The sequence below is a fragment of the Ranitomeya variabilis genome, chromosome 1, assembly GCF_051348905.1.
Source record: "Ranitomeya variabilis isolate aRanVar5 chromosome 1, aRanVar5.hap1, whole genome shotgun sequence".
In the NCBI taxonomy this organism is placed as follows: domain Eukaryota; kingdom Metazoa; phylum Chordata; class Amphibia; order Anura; family Dendrobatidae; genus Ranitomeya; species Ranitomeya variabilis.
The window spans coordinates 216,681,799-216,700,750 of NC_135232.1; the positions used below are offsets into that span (position 1 = coordinate 216,681,799).

An 18,952-nucleotide genomic window follows, 5' to 3' on the forward strand; every position below is an offset into this window, starting at 1 on the left:
TGGAGACTACTTACAATGCACAGTCTGCAGTCACTCTCTGTGACTGCAGACTTATGAATCCCCCAAGCACACGCACTGTGCACCGCAAGGATTCACCAATTTCTGAGCCAATGCTGAAATCTGCACCTCAAATTTATTGACTGACCATCCTAACTCCAGGTCTTTCTGTAACAATTTCACTCCAAAACCCTTGTCCATAGAACACAGTTATTCTCAAAGAGAATTATGTCTGAGAAGCTAAAAAAAGGTCTTCAAAACCCTTATATAAATATTGCTTGGTACTTTTTTCTACACCCTACTAAAAGGTAGAGACAACATTTTTGGAAAGTCCCTTTGATGCAAGGAGCTGCCACTCAAAAACCACGCAGTCAGATGGAAATTCCTTACCCCAGGGCACAAGTCTGGATCCTGTCAAAGGAGGTTTGAAATTTCTCAAAGAACCCATGGATTCACCACTGCCAGTAGCCTTAACCAAGTGAACTCATGCTCTCTTGGGTCAGAAAAGCCGTAAGACTACTTTGGCTTCGTCCGACCGAATTTTCCCTCAATGCTAATGGGATCTAGGTGATTGGTGGGAAAGCATAAGCTAATTTGTGAGACCGTTTGTGGTGAAACACATTAATCCCATAGGGGGGATTCCCTGTGGTTTAGGGAGAAAAATCTTGGCACCTTCCTCTTGACTGTTGTCGCAAAAATGTCTATCAGTGGCTGATCCTATAACAAAACGATCTTTTGAAAGACTGCAGGATTCAGTGATGATTTGTGCTGGTGGCGACTTAGGTAGTCTGCATTTACATAGTCCTTTCCTTTTAGTCATGCTGATAGTGAGAGAAGTTTTCCTTCTGCCACAATCTTTCCTGCTTCGGTCATTAGTGACCTGGATCTTGTGGATTTTTTAAAATTTTTTTATGTAAAACACTACTGTTTGGTTGTCCAAAAGAATTCCCATGTTGCGACCTTCCAACCCTGGTAGAGCTTCTCCCAGGGCCAATCTGACCACCAACTCATTCAGATTTGAAGATGTTTATCTCAGAGCTAGAGGCCACTGACCCTGAAAGGTTCTGTCCCCCAGATGTGCCCCCCCCCCCCCCCCCCCAACCAACCAAAAGGGCTGGCATACATGGTGATTACTGAAGGATTCATAATCTCTCAGGGAACTCCTTTTAGAAGATTTATTTCTGCTAAGCTACCAAACTAGGGACTCCAGCGTCTCCCTCAAAGTCCAAATTTGCTTGTCTAGGCATCCCATGCATAAATTATCTGCTTCCAAAATCTCCCATTTAACCCAGGATGCATAAGGACAGGGACCCCAAGACGGATATGGCACCCCTCAGAGATTTTTGGATTCCGGAAGAGACTGGAAACAATCTTGATTACTTTGACTATTTTCTCTTCTGAAAGGAAAGATCTGTTTGCACAAATCTAGCAGAATTCTCAGAAAAAAATTGACTCTATTTTGAAATCAGCCTTATTTTTTTGTTTACTACCGTTCTGAGAATGCTAGGATGTTGGCTATGTATTCCACTACCTGAGTGCAATTTAACTTCATCCTTCCCACCACCAAGAAGTCCTTTAGATACAGAATGAACAATATATCTTTTTCCCTGACGGGCTGACATCTCTGTAATTATCTTTGTAAACACTCTCGGGGCCATAGCCAACCTGAAGGGAAGAGCCTGAAATTGAAAAGGATGTCAGTACACCTGAATATTCACAGCTATCTTTAGGAATTTTTTATGTTCCTGGAGGATGGGTGTGTGGTATATCACAGCATGATCGCGCATGAGATGCTTAAATATCAGCACCTCCTGCCCGATCAGTGCCAGGAGCTCAGCGCTGACAGTGACCGAACTTCTGCACTAACAGCCAAGAGCGGTGTCAGCGCCACCCCTGGCTGTTAACCTCCTAAATGCTGCGATTGAGTGAGATTGCAACATTCAGGAGGTAGGCATAGGGACGGAAGCTCTGCCTTCAGATCGGCGCCCCCGTGTCGTCCTGATGGTTGCCATTGTGACCCTGGGTCATCATAATGTCCCATGAATCACCAAGCTATGAAGAGCTTCTGAGACCATGCTCACAGCATGGCATCAGAACCTTTTAGTATAGGTATAATGCACTGAAATGCTGGTGCATTGCAATGCATTATACCTGCAATCAAAGTTAAAACAAAAGTGAAAGTCCCATTAAGTTAAGTAAAAAACTATAATAAAAAAACAAATATATACATAAAAAAGTACAAAATAATAAAAAAAAACAATTACACTAATAAATACACACTTTTATGTGAAAAAAAATTAAACAAAAAAAGTACACGTTTGGTATTGCTATGTTTGGAACAACCTAATCTATAAAAGTGTGACTAGTTATTCCATTCAGTGAACGCCGTAAAAAACCTACAAGAAAAGAGAAAATTATGCTTCATCACAATACTGCTGGAAAAAAGTGGAATAAAACATGATCAAAAAGACAAATGTAAATAAAAATGGTGCCGCTGAAAATGTCATCTTGTCCTGCAAAAAATAAGCCACCATACAGCACCATCAGCGGAAAAACAAAAAAAGTTGTAGGTCTCAGAATAAAGCAATGCAAAAAGAATTATTTTATTTTAATAAAAGTTTTTGTGTAAACGCGCCAAAACATAAAAAAAAGGTATAAATGAGGTATCGCTGTAGTTGTACCGACACATGGAATAAAGTTGCCCTATCAATTATACCACACACAAAAAGAAAAACTAAACAAAAAACTATTCCTGAAATGCTGTTTTTTGTTAATTCTGCCACCACAAAAATCAGAACAGAAAGCGATAAAAAAATAACGTGACCGAAAATAATACCAATAAAAAGTCAACTTGCAAAAAAGAAGCTGTCACATGACTGTCAGCTAAAATATGGAAAACGTACAGCTCTCAAAATAAGGCGATGCAATGCAATAGAAAGCATCTTTTAGTGTGACAGCAACCAAATACAAATACCTAAAACAAATCTTGTATCACTGTAATTGCACCGACCCAAAGAGTAAAGTTGCGTAATCACTTATACCGCACAAGGAATGGTGTAAAAAATAAATAAAACCAATTCTTCACCGGCTGTTGATTTGTTCATTCTGCCTCCCAAAGATCGCAGTAAGGCTTGGCACACATTTATCCTGCGCTCTGCGCTTACACTAAGGTTTCCGTGTAAATCTCTGAAATACGTGATTCAGACAGAAACCCACGGTGGAAGATTCCCTATAATGAGGTAGATGGAGACACTAAACGCTATATGACCTGTGACATGGTGGTGGGTGTCTATCTTTTTCGGCGTGCATAAAAACGTGGTCTGCCAGTTTTGTGCACTTTTGAAAAGAAGGACTCCACTTAACAAGGGCCAGAAGGAGTCCAGAGTAACTCTGCCACCTCATTATAGTGATTGGATCTCTTGAGGGTTTCATCCGAATCACATCACTCAGAGATTTTGATAGAAGGTAAGTGCTCAGCGTAGATCGCAGGATAAATGTGATCCCAAACGTTATTTAAAATGTTCCCAATAAAAGCTTAAACTCAATCCACAAAAAAAGCAAGTCCCCCACTTAGCTCCATCTGTTGACAGAAATATAGTGTTTTTTTCATGCTACAAGTAGTACAAAGGCTCTGAAAAAGCGGTATAGCTCCTCGCCCCCCAAACGATATTCGTTGAATTCTGCACTCCTGAATCCAAATGCCCTCCTCCCTTCTGACCCCCATTAAGCATAAACCACATTTAGCATCCATGTTTGGCAGGGGTATAATTAAAAAAAAATGGGGGCCCTTGAGACGGGATTCTGCTCCTCTAGCACTTAAGGGCTATCTATATGGAGTCCACAAACAGTACTGTACAGCCACATATGGAGTATTTCTATATTCAGCAGACATTGTGAGAAACTTTTTTTGCCATTTGCACCCATTTTCCCATGTGAAAATGTAAAATCTGGGGCTAAAACAAAATTTTTGTGGGAAATGTAATTACTTTTTCTTTACTCCCAATGGTATAAAATTCTGTGACCCCTGTGGTGTCAACATTATCACTGCGCCCCTAGATGAATTCATTGAGAAGTTTTGTTTGTAAAGCAGGGTCAATTAGAGGGGATTCTGCTGTTCTCACACCTCAGGGGCTCTCCCTGTGGGTCATGGAACTCTGGAACCAGAACAGTAAAATCTGCACAATAATATGGCGCCCCTTCCCTTTTGAGCTTTGCACTGTGCCTCACAAATAGTTCACAATTACAAGTAGGGTATTGGCGCACTCTGGAGGTATTGCACAACAAAGAAGTTCCTTTTTTTTTTTTTACTATTAGCCCTTATAAAAATTAAAAATTTGAGGTTAAAACAACATTTTAGTGGAAGAAATGTAATTCTTTACCACCCACTGGTATAAATTTCTGTGAGGCATATATGGAGTCAATATGATCACTGCACCCCTAGATGAGTTAATTGAGAGGTGACGTTTGTAAAATTACATCACATTTGGGGGATTCCTGCTGTTCTGGCACCTCAGGGGCTCTGCTAATGTGACATAGCACCATCAAACCATTCCAGCAAAATCAGAACTCCAATATGGTGCTTCTTCCCTTCACTTCTGAGCTTTGCACTGTGCATCAAAAGTAGTTTTTCCCCATACATGGTTATTGGCACACTCAGGAGAAATTGCACAACAAATCTTGGGGTCCATTTTCCCTGTTACCCTTGTGAAAATAAAAAATTGGGGGCTGAAAGAATTTTTTTGGAGGAAAAATGTAATGTATTAAAAAATGTTAAGCTCTACATTATAAACTTCTGTGAAGCAACTGGGGGTTCAAGGTGCTCACCACACATCTAAATAAGCAACCTGAGGGGTCTAGTTTACAAAATGTTGTTACTTGGGAGGGGTTTCCACTGTTTAGGCACATCAGGGGCCAGATTTAAAAAAGGAGGCCCGGTCATTGAACTACAAAGTGGCTCGGTCCTTAACCCCTTCCCGACATGTACGTCATGATCTGGAAGGACTTCCCGACCAATGCAGTACATGTACCTCATGGCACTGATTTTGACAGCTGACACTCAGTGCCAGGAGTGGTGTCCGATTGCAACATTTAGAGACCTAGCAGAGTGAAGAAAGCCCCTCTGCCCTTGGATCGGAGACCCTGTGACGTCATCTCAAGGTCCTGATCATTGCCATGGTGACCCAATGTTGTCATGACGACATCCAGATCACTTGACACTAGGAAGTTAGTTAGATCATGCGCAGTGTCTGTAGTGTTGACAGTGCAATCAGACTGCAGAAAATGAAAGTCCCGTAGCAGGAATAAGTATAAAAAAAATAAAAATAAAAAAGTGGAAAAGTTGTAAAATATTTATATATATTTTTTTAATTAAAATAAAAAATCCGGAACGACACGACCTATAAAACTGTCCCACTAGATAACCTCCTTAGTGAACAATAGAGCACCATCCCTCCAGAGTCTCGCCCTATGGCTACGCAGTACTATACAGCCACATTTGGGGTATTTCAACACTCAGCTGAAATTGTGGGATACATTTTGGTGCCATTTTTAACCCTTTCTATCAAAATGTAAAATCTGGGGCTAAAACAAAATTTTGGTGGTAAAAAAAATAAATTTTTGTCTTCCTTGCCTAATGGTTCATTGCATTCCAAAACGTCACTCCTCTTTCTGAGCCCTGCCATTATTTTATCCCCACAAAAGGGATATCTGCGTACTCAGTACAAATTGCACAACAAATTGTATGGTGCAATTTCCTGTTACCCTTATGAAAATGCAAAATTTAGTGCCAAAAAACATTTTTGTGGGGAAAATGTGATTTTTTATTTTCACGTCTGAATGTTATAAACTTCTGTGAAGCATCTGGGGATTCAAGGTGCCCACCACCCACCTAGATAAGTTCCCTGGTGGGGTCTAGCTTCCTAAACGGTGTCACTTGTGGGGGGTTTCCATTGTTTAGCCACATCAGGGGCTCTCCAAACGTGACATGGCATCTGCTAATTATTCCAGCAATTTTGGCTTTCAAAAAAAGTCAAGTGGCACGCATTACCTTCCAAGCCCTGCTGTGCGCCCAAACAGTAGTCCCCCCCCCCCCCCCTCCGAAATTGCCCAACAAATTTTGGGGGCCATTTTTTCCTGTTATCCTTGCAAAAATACAAAAAATTGGGTCTTAATTAACATTTGTTTGACAAAGTTAAATGTTCATTTTTTCCTTCCACATTCCAAAAAATTATGAGAAAAGCCTGAAGGATTAATAAACTTTTTGAATGTGGTTTTGAGCAACTTGAGGGGTGTAGTTCTCAGAATGGTGTCACTTTTAAATATTTTCTGTCATATAGGCCTCTCAAAGTCAAAAATGTTTTTGTACATTTTGTTGCAAAAATTAGAAATTGCTGGTCAACTTTTAACTTCCTAACCAAAAAAAAAAATTAATGTTTCAAAAGTTGTGCTCGTGTAAAGTTGACCTGTGGCAAACTTAACTATTGTGTGATATAATTCTGATTTAAGGGCGAAAAAATTAAAAGTTTGAAAATATTCAAAATTTTAGCCAAATTTTCATATTTTTTTCACAAATAAAGTACAATATGTCATGAAAAAAAAATCTCAAAATCAGTGGGATACGTTGAAGAGTTCCAGAGTTATTAACACAAAGTGACACTGGTCAGAATTGGAAAATTTGGCCCAGTCATGCACATGAAAGCAGGTTGGGGGGTGAAGGGGTTAAGTTTTCAATAGCCCTGAAGTAGAGGTCGGACTTCCTCAGTAGAGGACTGTAAAATCCACTCCCCTTTTTTGTTATCTGACCAGGAGCAAGGATCCCCTTCTGTACCAAGGATAGGAGTTCTCTGAAGGGTGCTTTCACACTGCATTTTGTCACACGTACTTTGGTCCCATTGGAGCTAACGGTACCTCCGAACCCCTCACTAAAAGGGATTCTGGGGGAGTGCACAGACGGGGCCTTAGACTATAATGGTGCTGACAAAATGAACATGTGCTCTGTCTTGCGTAGTTTTCGGGCGTATATGCCTACTGAAGGCGGACACTCATGTATTAGACTGCGTCCGAGGGTTAAAAAACAAAAAAACATTGGACATGTGCACAGCCCCATAGAATATCATGGGAATGAGTGCCAGTGAAAACCACAGATAGAACTCGTCTGTAATCGGTTGTGCCCTCAAGATGAATTGGTTGTGTAACAGACACCCCCGACTTCTAAATGTGTCCATGCCATGAAGAGGCCAGAATGCAGAGTGGATCACTTGTGTAAACTGTGGTCAAAAATTTTGTGAATGTGCAGTTGCTCTTTAATAATTGGATCCATTTTTTTTTAAGCATGTAGATTAAAAATGAAGAGACAGACATTTCATTAAAATCTTTTTATATACATTAATGCATATTTACATTATAATACTGATCTGAAAAAATGACATATCATACAGTAAACATCGAAAGATAAATTAAATATGCTTACTACACTAAAGAAACAAGATTAAGAATGATGAAACACAGCAACAGATTAGACACGGATATTCTTCCATGGTTTATTCTCCATCAGCGTTCCTTGATCAGAATTGTGTGAAACGCAATAATTCACTTAGCCTCTGTATAGGCCTGACGAGAACTTACATGGAGAATAAGAATAACCTGCTAACAACAAATAAAGGCAAATTTGCTGCCAAATTCTTTCATTAGTGCATTTGTGCAGTCATGTCAGGATCAGGATTTTAGCACCCAAGTTTAAAATGAATAAATCTCATACATTAAAAAAAGAGGTTTCCAAAATAATTAAAGTAGTTGAACTTGCAAGATGTGTAGGCATGCCAGCAAGTGGAGGAAATGGTAAGTTATACAATACATTCAGAGTTAGCATCTGAAGAAGGTATATAGACCTCCAAGCCAATGGCTGATATTTCTATAGTATATTCTGTCTTTTGGTGGTATGTCACGGACCAGGGTCTTACCAATGAAGCCACAATGATAGATTTTAGGTGGTTCTTGTAGTCATAGACCTTAGAACATCCCCACTGTGCATAATATAAACCTTTGTAGGCACATTTCCTGTACACAAAGGGGCCGATTCATTAAGAATGGAATTTCATACGCAAGTCTTAATGAAGGACTTGTTGAAGCATGAAGTGCTGAATTCATAAAGCGGCGCAATCCACTTAATGGATTCGGCACGTCTCAGTGGCGTGTGCCTCATCGGAAAAGCTACTCCAGTCACAGACTGGAGTAGCTTTTATCAAAAAAAGGCAGACACTTTTGTACATTTTGACAGGCGGCCGTGGTGTAGTCAATATCTTCCCCGACTCCTCCCTAGCGCCACAATTTGGCAGATATGCATTAAACTGGTGGGAACAGATCAAAAGCCATGTCATTTTTATGCAACTCAAAGTTGAACAAAATAATGTGAGATTTTTCAAGTCTTTTATGCCAGTTGTCTGTTGTAAAAGCTTTGACCAATCACCAAAAAGAGCCCAAAGATGGCAATAGCAGGTAAGAAGGCTAAACAAAAAGATTATAGTCCTTTCCATTAATGTAATGTAGACAGATGTGGTGGGAGTTCGGCGTCAAACATGCAAATTCTGTAGCTGGTACATTTAAGGAGGATCAAATTCAATCAATCACATTTCCTTACTTGCATTAATGGTTTAATTCAAATTAGTTTTAATATACAGTATGCACGCATCATGGACTCCACCTAAACTAGAAATATGGGACATCTTGCTCATTCTACTTACAGTGTGTGACCTGCCTAGATAAGCTTGGTTCATCTGTGTGTTCGTTTCTGACAATGCTGCCATGCTGGGAATATAGAATGTCACAAATTAAGCTATTTATTAAGAACAAGGGGAAAGGATTATAGGGATTTTTTCCCACCGCCAACTTAAATCTTTCAAGTGGTCCAACAGCTAACATAAATGGCTCCATTTACGCAATATTGGAAATCTCCTAATGCTTTGGGGTGGGTTTACACAAAGTTTTCACAGTTGTGAATATATGTAAAAGACAGTCATGAGCACATATCTTGCCCAGATCACCACCATGCCTCGCTGATGGAACACTAAAATGAAGGTAACTTAGTAACATTGTTCAGTAACTTGGTACCTACGCAACAAAGTCAATGTATCAGCGGATGGATGTAGACAATTCTTTGGTTGCATTTAAAGGATATAAAAGTATTTCTCTTGCAGAACATTAAATTGACGTGCTTGACAAACTAATGCACTGGAGTGGAGAACATTGAGTGACTGAAGGGCAGATAGATGGGGTCCGCCATAAAAAAAGGATAAACTCTTCTAAATTACAATAGTTTGGATTTGCCTTCCAATTAAAATGATTCCATGATTATCTCCTATAAATCAAACTATTAACACTCAAACCATCGAGACAAACAAGATAACTTTACACAGGGTCAACTCCACAGACAAAACGTTCAAGTCCTTAAACCTTTCTGGACTAAATGTAAAGTCCCAAAAAAATCCAGCCCTCCTCACACAGCATTATGTCAGCTGTATAGAAACTAGAACAGGCGCCGGGGTCAGTAAGGGTGAAGTGCAAGTCAAAGGTTGCGTAGCTTGGAGTGAGGATTTTAGTCTTTAACTAAAAGTTGTAAAACTGTACATATATGCATATAAAGTTTCAAGTGTATACTAAACTCCTGACGTCAGCACCATGAAACCTATAATAATAATCATCATCATCATCATCATCATCATCATCGAGACAAAAACCTGTTGAAATAAAATACCAATCATCCGCGAATCAGAAAATTCAATTACGAATCCCAGTTTTCTTGCTTAAGGATCTCAAGATGGGATTTCTGTTTACTTCGATGTCCAATGCGTCCCAAAATTAACTGTAAATTGACTTCAATGGACAAGAAACTTTTGGAAATAAGACCTAGCGGAAATAAAATAGCTGTGCAGCCTATAGAGACCTATTATTCTAACAACCTGATTGGTCGATTGTTCTTTATTGTTGGTTTTGTCAATGATCCCATTTTACCATGTCTGCTTATCACTATTGCGGTCTACACATTAAACTATTAAAAAAGTTATGCTACGCATAGAAGCATTCTTGAAATTTCTCAAAACGGTGTTTCTGGGTAATTTCCACCAACAATGACGGAGCGACAGAGAACACAGCTTAGTCTACAATTTCAAAAGAAATAGTATTTTTAGAAAAGAATGGTTGTGCTTGCGCCAATTGGAACATTTTGTTACTCCTATAGAGACCAGGCAGCCGGGTGTCTCAGCTGGCCCACCAAAACAAGGGGGACTTTTAAAACATGAGATTGACTCCTGATGACCCCGGGGTTTTTATATAAAAACCACAGATTTTAGAATAGTAAACCTAAATGAGTAATAATCTATAACTATAGCCAAGCCGGTAGCTGGAAGCGCAGCGCACTGTATACGGCATGCTTTATGGCAGTTCCCACTGATCTTGCTGCATCCGACAGATATGCAATAAGCTAAAGGAATTTCTGTCCCGGAGATATTTTCATTCAGTCATTCTGTAAATTATTCTCTTTTAGGGAGAATGATAAAAAATGTATTTGTAGAAAAAAAAATTATGTTGTACTCATAATGACCCAATCATCTTTAGGATTCTAACAGCAGGACAGATTTCACAGAAAATTGGTAAACTGTTCTTTTGCATTTCTACATGACAGAATCGGTAAATAATTTTATTACAATTATTAATTTTATTTGGTTGCTTGGTACATCTATTTAATCACCTTTTCATAGCTAATGCAAAAACTATGAGGGCCATACTATGTGTAATCCACTCGTCACCATAATCCAAGCCTACATTACGTCCTGACCACCACTGATCTGATATTGATAGCCTATCTAACAACAGTCCGTCAATATTTTGATTCTGGAAAACCCCTTTAATGAAACGCTACGTAATATTTTCAACTTTTTGCTCCTGATGGTCCTCCCACTGCATGACGAGTTGCATCTTCAGAGAGCACCCCCTTTTCCTCCAAAGCAGAGGTCCTTATGACCAACACACAATTTTCACCAACAGGTGCTGTATGGTATGCCTAGGAAAGCCAGGTCTACATTAAACCCACGGTAAACTTTCCAAGCAAAACTGCTACTTTTCAGATGGAAACCAGTCGATATGGTAATTGGCTTTTACGGGTAATACCAATCTGCATCAGTATAACAGGAAATCCAGACAGTGCCGTGTACCGTTATAAATAAGATATAAAAAGTCCATAAAAAAAAGTATAGAAAGCCAAATTCCTGCCCGGAGGGTCTCATCACATGTCATCTTTGAAGGCTAGAGCTTATATTTTATATAGAGGACCGATACGTTGCCACCCTATAGAGTAATGTCCAACCTGTTAAAAAGCCTTGAAACATTAAACATATCCACCAACACAAAGACACTTCCCTAGTTAATGTTTTTTCCTAGTTAGGCTTTTAATAGGTTAGAATTCTAGTAGTCACTAGAGACAGTAGTCTTCCTTCTGGAGGAAAGCTAACTTGCATGCTGTCTCATGGAGGCTAAGCTCCCTAAGCCAGCGAGATACCCACAAGTAGACTCAGTAACTTCAAGAGCTTCCTTTTAAAGCAAACCTGTCCGTAAGAATGTGGTTAGGAAACTTGAGGTAATGCAGGATAGGGCAGAAGACACATTTCCAACTGTACCTTATTCTGTCGTTATCGGGTGTGCGCTTTGGTTTTATTCATATGCAAATTAGGCTAGCAAGAGCACTGGTGGGCATATCAGTGCACGTGCAGTTCGCGTCTCCTCTGTCTCCCCCCACTGGTGCCAGCCCCGCATGTTGATAGCGGATAGGAAGGTGACATCATGCAGCATAGTCTCTACATCCGCTGCCAATCAAAAGGGGAAGAAGCAAAAAGGAGCAGAGGACTGCAAGTGCACCAATATGCCCACCAGTGTACTTGTGAACCTAATTTGCATGTATGAGGAATACAAATTTTGGCAGAATAACAGAATCGGTATAATTGGAAATGTGTTTTCCTGCCATATTATATAATAATAATGATAATATTATTATTATTATGGGAGGAAAACACATTTCCAATTATACCTATTCTGTTATCGGACACTGCATTGTGCCAAAATATACTACAATATACTACAGTACCTTAGGTGTATTAGGCACGCTCTTACGGACAGGTACCCTAGGGCTCATATATCTTTAATGGATTCACAGCTGGAGAGAACTCCATTCAGGCCTCTTCTAAATCTGGTTGTCTAGTTGAATAAGTGATAGCCTTTAGAAGCCAATATATGATGCTCCCAGAACCAACTAAGAGGGGGCAACAACTCACTTTTGTAGCAGTTTTTCTAGAGGAATTACATGTCACAGTCTGCTCTATGCAGTAATGGTTATCAACTATGAAGTGCAGCTAGAAGTGTCCTTGATTCCAGCATAGAAGAAAAGTAGATCTTCACAAAGTGGATAGGACCACTGAGGACCACCTTCACCTGTCAGCAGATTGCAGAATATAGGAATATGTCCTACAAACTATTGGGACACTGTTGCGTCTTGAAATATTCTAACAAAAAGCAGCTTTGCAGACAGAAAATAAGAATAAAAAGTAGACTACGATATAATAAAATAACATATACAGACATAAATGAAGAACAAACGATCTGGAAGAATTCTCAAACTATACGCCAACGCACATTCAACTAATATCTCTGGTACAAAAGAGCTGTGGAAGATGAAGCCAGGGGATATACCCCCCAAAGAAAACTGTGCCACAAGACACCAACACTGTTGCTAAGAAATATAGAGAACCCTAGAATTGGCACTTCAGTCTGCAGCTCATCGCTGCGAGTTTAGGCAACGAGTTTATGCCACATATGCATATTTTGTATTGAAGAAAGGGTTAAAATAGAAAAAAAACACTATCTACAACACAATCTATTAAAAGCTGAAAGCTTGTGCAGTTAAAAGTGAAAATTAAAAACCACACAAAAATAAAAGTGATAAAAAAAATTCATTCAACATCTGAACAGCTCTTAAAGCATAGGCCGGGATCTGATTTACTATGTTATAGTACAGCAGCGCCACCTATTGGAAAACAAACTAAAAAAACTGACAATTCCAGGGTTGGCAATTTCATGAAAGTTCTGCCCATATAAGTAGGCTTTACCGATATGTTAAAGAGCAATTGCCATTATTTTTTTTTCAGAAGTAGTGCACATGAGAATATGAAACTTTGTCATATATAATTTTAATCAGAAAAAATAGGCTCATTTGTCCTAAAGGGACTCTGTATTCAAATGGTAAAATCTGTATCTAGTAAAGATAGATTATTCCCAAAACAGAGATTGGAGATGATCGCTTGTAGTCGTAGGATTCTATGGATGGGGAAAGAGGGAGGAGGAGGAGCTGGAGCCAGACATTCTGCTGCAAGTGTAACTGTCATTTCAGGAGAACTTGCAGCAGAATGTGTGCGTCTCTCCTCCCTCGTAGCACCTGTCTCCATAGAACTGGATGAATACGACCTGTCATCTCCTCTTTCAGGAATATGAAAATCTGTCTTCGCTGAAGACAAATTTTACCCCAAATTCAGAATAAAAAAAAAAATCAATCCAGAAGGGTAAAAAGGCAGATTTCTCTGATAAGACATATTGCAAAGGTTGCTATTTTCATGTGTCCTATCGATATATGACAAAGTATTGGTAGTATGTGAAAGTCATATTTCTTTCTGAATTACACTGGCATGTTTGCAGAGCAGCTGGTGAACAATGCAAAGGCATGTGCCCTTTCCGATGACTCCTGAGGACAGCGCTAGCCTGTGTAACCACGTCCGTTACATTCCACTAAGCATTCTTCAAGAATCCAACTGTACTGACCACCAGTCACACCTGCAAGTTATGGTGGTGTCTTTTAGTGTAAGGGTCGAGCAGCTGCTAGCTACCTAGGAGTAAAGAATGGAGAGGGCTCATACCTTTATGGAGTACTACAAATCCCTGCTAGGATTGTACCTATTAACAGTACAGTAGTGTGAAAAAAAATATTGAAATCAGTTCATCATTTTTCTAAATAAATTACAGTACCAATGATTTCTTTTTTTAAACGCCTATCTACATGTATGCCGTATTTTCAAGCACTGTGGAAATTCAGTGATATAATTTACATAAAACTATTTTACAGTTATTTAAGATGCAAGATTTTTTATCTTCTAAAAAAGAAAATAAAACAATAATAAAAAAAACAAAAAACACCACTTTAGCTAAGGGGATTCTTCTTGAGAATTTGTTCGCTCCTCGATAACTTGTTTGACTATTTCTGCAAGTTTGAGACGATCGACTTTGTCTGTAAATCCTTGGCCTGAAACGGACAAATAAAAGGTTAATGTGAAGGGATCTGGCATAAAATAAGTGGTTATAAAACAAACATGCTCATTCCCCCCCAGAAAATAAAACAAAATATACAGGCGTGAGCTGTCTCCATTCACCTGAGGTCAGGATATCTGCATACAATGCACAAACAAGCTATCAAAAGGAGACAACCCCATGGACTCTATACATGCTTCCTCACAGATGCCTCTCATACAAGTTTTAGAATATAAAAATGTGCCATTCATTAAAGGGTCCCATCAGCGCCCCAAATCACAGGCAGCATGAATCAGAACAGCTCCGTCATTTCAGACATAGATGGGTAACCCTGAAACATTGTTGCACTTCAGAGGGAACATACTTTGATACGGCTTCTCCCAGCCCCATTCCCCTTGACTGACAGCACTCTCTTTATACAGTCAAGGGGAGACCTACTGATCAAGGGGATTGTGGCAAGGAAAAGCCAAACGAGATCTACTACTTGAACTAGTCATCCTAGTCACCTTGTCCTGGGCGGCCTTTTCAAAGTAGGTTTTCTCTGAAATGTGGCAGCATTTGTTATGGCGGAGCAGGTCTCCGATACATGCTGTCCTTGGTTCGGCCATGTGAAGAAGCCAACATGATCTCTTAAAATAAAAACATATCCAAGGCATACAGCGGTGCTGACCACTTTCAGGACACACGCATGCCTTACTACAGTGTCATACAACCTTTATGCACGGTGTCTGCACAGATATTCGCCTTTAGAAGTATCTCACCTGACATTACACAACAGAAAGAGCATGTTCATGCATATTTCTCGGTAGTAACTGGGAACATGAGGGTGACAATTCCTGGCCAATTTGCGCTCCTGACGTGTCTACTTTAGTAAATGCCGTAATCGTTTCTTCACAATATAACAATTCTGGAGCATATTCTCTTAGAGCTTTGTCTGGTGTCATCCCTCTGCCATTTCTCCTAGAAATTTATGAATAATATACCAGCTAGGCATTACCAGCTCGGGGTGGGTGCGTCACCACACTAGTTGGCCCTGCCCAGGCCATGTCAACTGTCTAGAGACATGTCCCGTTAACATGGAGAATAGTAACAATTGCCGATTTACTCTAAACTTCTATGAGGAGTAACCGGGGAACAGCACAATGCAGAGGTGTAAGGAAAGAAGTTTCAGAACTGCTTTTTTTCTTTTAATGTGAACCACATGCATTTATTAAAATAGATTTGTCATGAGAGCTGAAAGGGCCACTATAATTAATGTCTATGGCAGGCTCCAGCAATGCACATTTATTAATATCTCACCATTCCAACTAAAACTTTGTAACGTGTCTCTGAGCAATTTACAATCTCTATTGTATTCCCAGGCTTCTAGCACAACTTCATTTAATTTTTCATCTTCATTTTCTCCTGCCAAAAAAAAAAATCAATAAAATAATTACTAAAATATACAAAATTTCAGACTTTATGTAGAACAACTGTGTGAACCCAATTGGCAACAAGAGTACACAATACTTGCATGCAAGCAATTTGCTCTTTTGTTCTAACTTTGATAGATGTTGTAACGGTTCCACCCCTCAGTGTGTCTGGGATGCAGTTACTGACAACTGGTGAAGGCGCGTGCTGAGCGGTCAGTGTGTTGTTTGACAGCTCGGCCATCCAATCTGAGATTGGGAGGCACTGGCTGCCTCCAGGTGTTCAATATCCCAGGTGATTGCCAGGCTACTTAACTGGGCTGTTACTACCAGACCTCTGTCAGGCGTACATTCATCTATTGTGTGATTTCTCTCTCTGTACCTTGAGTTATTTATAGATCTTTCTTTGCCCGCCATCAACCTTGTTTTGATCATTTGTCTGTTTAACCCATTTGCTCTGATCCGTATTCTGACCTTGGAATGTTACCCGACTATGCCTTGCCTCTTCCTTCTGTACCTTCCTGGCTTTTGACCTTGGACTCCTGACTACCCCGTGACATGGCTTGGCAGTGAAAAATGACTCGGCGTCACAGATATTGACGAAACAGACGTCATATTTTTCATAAAAAGTACACCTCGTTCCAAATTTGTTTACCATGGAAGAAAATTGTCAGTCAGAAACTCTACATACTATGCCGAGGTCATGTTCACACCTTCATGGACCCTAAAGGGTCTACCATCTTTATCCCCATGATTACAGCCCAAAATATGACTTTGTCATGTCCTTGCTGATGCCACAGCCTTAGGATGGGACATGGTGGCCATCCACTTGGACCATCCAGGGTTGCACAGCACTCATCAGTAAATAAGACAGTTTTAAAATTAGACTTCATGTATGTCTGGGTCCACTGCAATAGTTTCTGCTTTTGAGCAATGTTTAGGAGTGGGCAAATAGTAAGTTTATGCACAACTTGCACAAGCCTCTGGAGGTTCCTACACCTTGAGGCTCACAGGACTTGAGGCACCAGCAGCTTCAAATACTCGTTTGCTGCTTTGGAATCGTATTTTACCAGGTGCTCTATTAATCTGATGAATTTCTGCAGCAGAAAGTTTCCTCATTGTGCCTTTATCTGCACAAACCAGTCTCTGACCTGTATCAGCGACAAATTTCTTCACAGTACGATGTTCATATTTAAGTTTAGGTAAAATAATGTTCTCATAACTTGTCCAAAGCATGGCACTATGAGTCTTTTCGGAAGCAGAGAGATCCCATTTCTTTCTCACATTGCTTGTAACTAGTAATGAGCGAGTGTACTCGTTGCTTGTGTTTTCCAGAGCATGCTCGGGTGGTCTCAGAGTACTTGTAAGTGCTCGGTTAGTTTTTGTTGAAGCAGCTGCATGATTTACGGCTGCTAGCCAGCCTGAGTACATGTGGGGAGTTGCCTGGTTGCTAGGGAATCCCCACATGTATTCAAGTTGTCTATCAGCTGTATATCATGCAGCTGAGGCAAGGAAAACTAGATCTCCGAGCACTTACAAATACTCGGAGATCACCCGAGCGCATCACTACTTGTAACCCGTGGCCGGCTTAAGAGTTTGAAACGTTCTTCTTAAGTAGTTTTCTTTTAACTGGCCTCACCTGGCAAACTACCGTATATACTCGAGTATAAGCCGACCCGAGTATAAGCCGAGACCCCTAATTTTGCCACTAAAACTGGGAAAACTTAATGACTCGAGTATAAGCCTAGGGTGGAAAAGGCAGCAGCTACCGGTAATGTCAAAAATAAAAATAGATACCAATAAAAATGTGTATAACAATAAGTGTTTTTGAATATCCATATTGAATCAGGAGCCTCATATAATGCTCGATACAGTTCATGATGGGCGAGATGCGCCATATTAAAATATGCCCCATACAATGCTGCACAAATGTTGATTATGACCCCATAAGATGCTCCATACAGACATTTGCCCCATATGCTGTTGCTGCGATAAAAAAAAAAAGTCACATACTCACCTCTCGTTGCTCAGGGCCCCGGCACTTGCTAGTCACCTTTCCCCGTTCCACCGCCGGGCGCCGCTGCGTCTTCTGCACTGAAGTTCAGGCAGAGGGCGGCGCACATACTAATCGCGTCATTGCGCCCTCTGACCTGAGCGTCACTGCAGAGGACGCGGAAGACGGAGCCCGGCAATGGAACGTGGACAGGTGACTATCGCGCAATGCCCCCGTTATACTCACCTGCTCCTGGCGCGGTCCCTTGTTCCCCGGGCGCTGACAGCTTCTTCCTGTATTGAGCGGTCACATGGTACTGCTCATTACAGTAATGAATATGCGGCTCCACCCCTATGGGAGTGGAGTCGGGTCCATATTCATTACTGTAATGAGCGGTACCATATGACCGCTCAACACAGGAAGAAGCTGCCGGCGCCCGGAGAACCAGGGACATGCAGGGACCGCGCCAGGAGCAGGTGAGTATTATTAGACAGCTGCTGCTCCCCCTCCTCTGCCGACCCCTGGGAATGACTGGAGTATAAGCCGAGAGGGGCAATTTCAACCTAAAAAAATGGGCTGAAATTCTCGGCTTATACTCGAGTATATACGGTAAATCACAGGTGTTTGAGACTGAATTCAGCGATTCAAAGAGCCCCGAGACACAAAACCATCCATGAGTTTGAAAAACAAAAATGGCATCTTTAGAACACTTAAATGCAATTTGCATAATAATTTAGAACGCGATGTAAGCCATGCTGAACTTTAGAGAAAAAAAACCCAAAACTGATATGCTGGCTATAATCAAGCAGAAATAGGAGTGGAACTTACCAGCTTGTGGTAGTATACATTGTGCAATCACATCCCGGAGTTTTTCTAGCGCAACATTAGAATCTTCAGCTAAATTTTCAGGGTCTTGTCCGTAAACATTATCCTTCGGCTTTGTCCTGGTATCAAACACAAATGAATAAACGCTTACACGCTGCAAACGCTTGTTTCAGGCTACCTATATAGACATACTGTAACCAGCCCAGATGCGGTGTGGCAGGAGACCTTGGGCAACTATACGGTATCCGAATGTAAGCAATGAGTGCGCCAATTCACTGGCTTCAGGCAGTGATGTTAAAAATAGTAAGGTTTACAAATGAGGTTTTTTACTAATTTTCATTATGGAGCCCATTATTACATTCGAGCTGTCTGAACCATAGGCAGCATAAAT

The 18,952-nt window shown here is 40.5% G+C and overlaps 1 protein-coding gene across 1 annotated transcript in view; it reads right to left on the bottom strand.

Annotated features, from left to right (window-relative positions):
* Positions 1 to 5,057: 5,057 nt before the first annotated feature.
* The window catches only part of MAPKAPK5 (MAPK activated protein kinase 5), a 90,243-nt gene continuing 76,348 nt past the window's right edge, over positions 5,058 to 18,952 (bottom strand). Inside the window, exons 12-14 of the mRNA XM_077292535.1 lie at positions 18,565 to 18,680; positions 15,634 to 15,738; positions 5,058 to 14,329 (exon numbers count right to left, since the gene is read on the bottom strand). Of these exons, the coding sequence (XP_077148650.1) occupies positions 14,232 to 14,329; positions 15,634 to 15,738; positions 18,565 to 18,680 (319 nt within the window). The 3' untranslated portion in view covers positions 5,058 to 14,231. The remainder of the gene's footprint in view (positions 14,330 to 15,633; positions 15,739 to 18,564; positions 18,681 to 18,952) is intronic.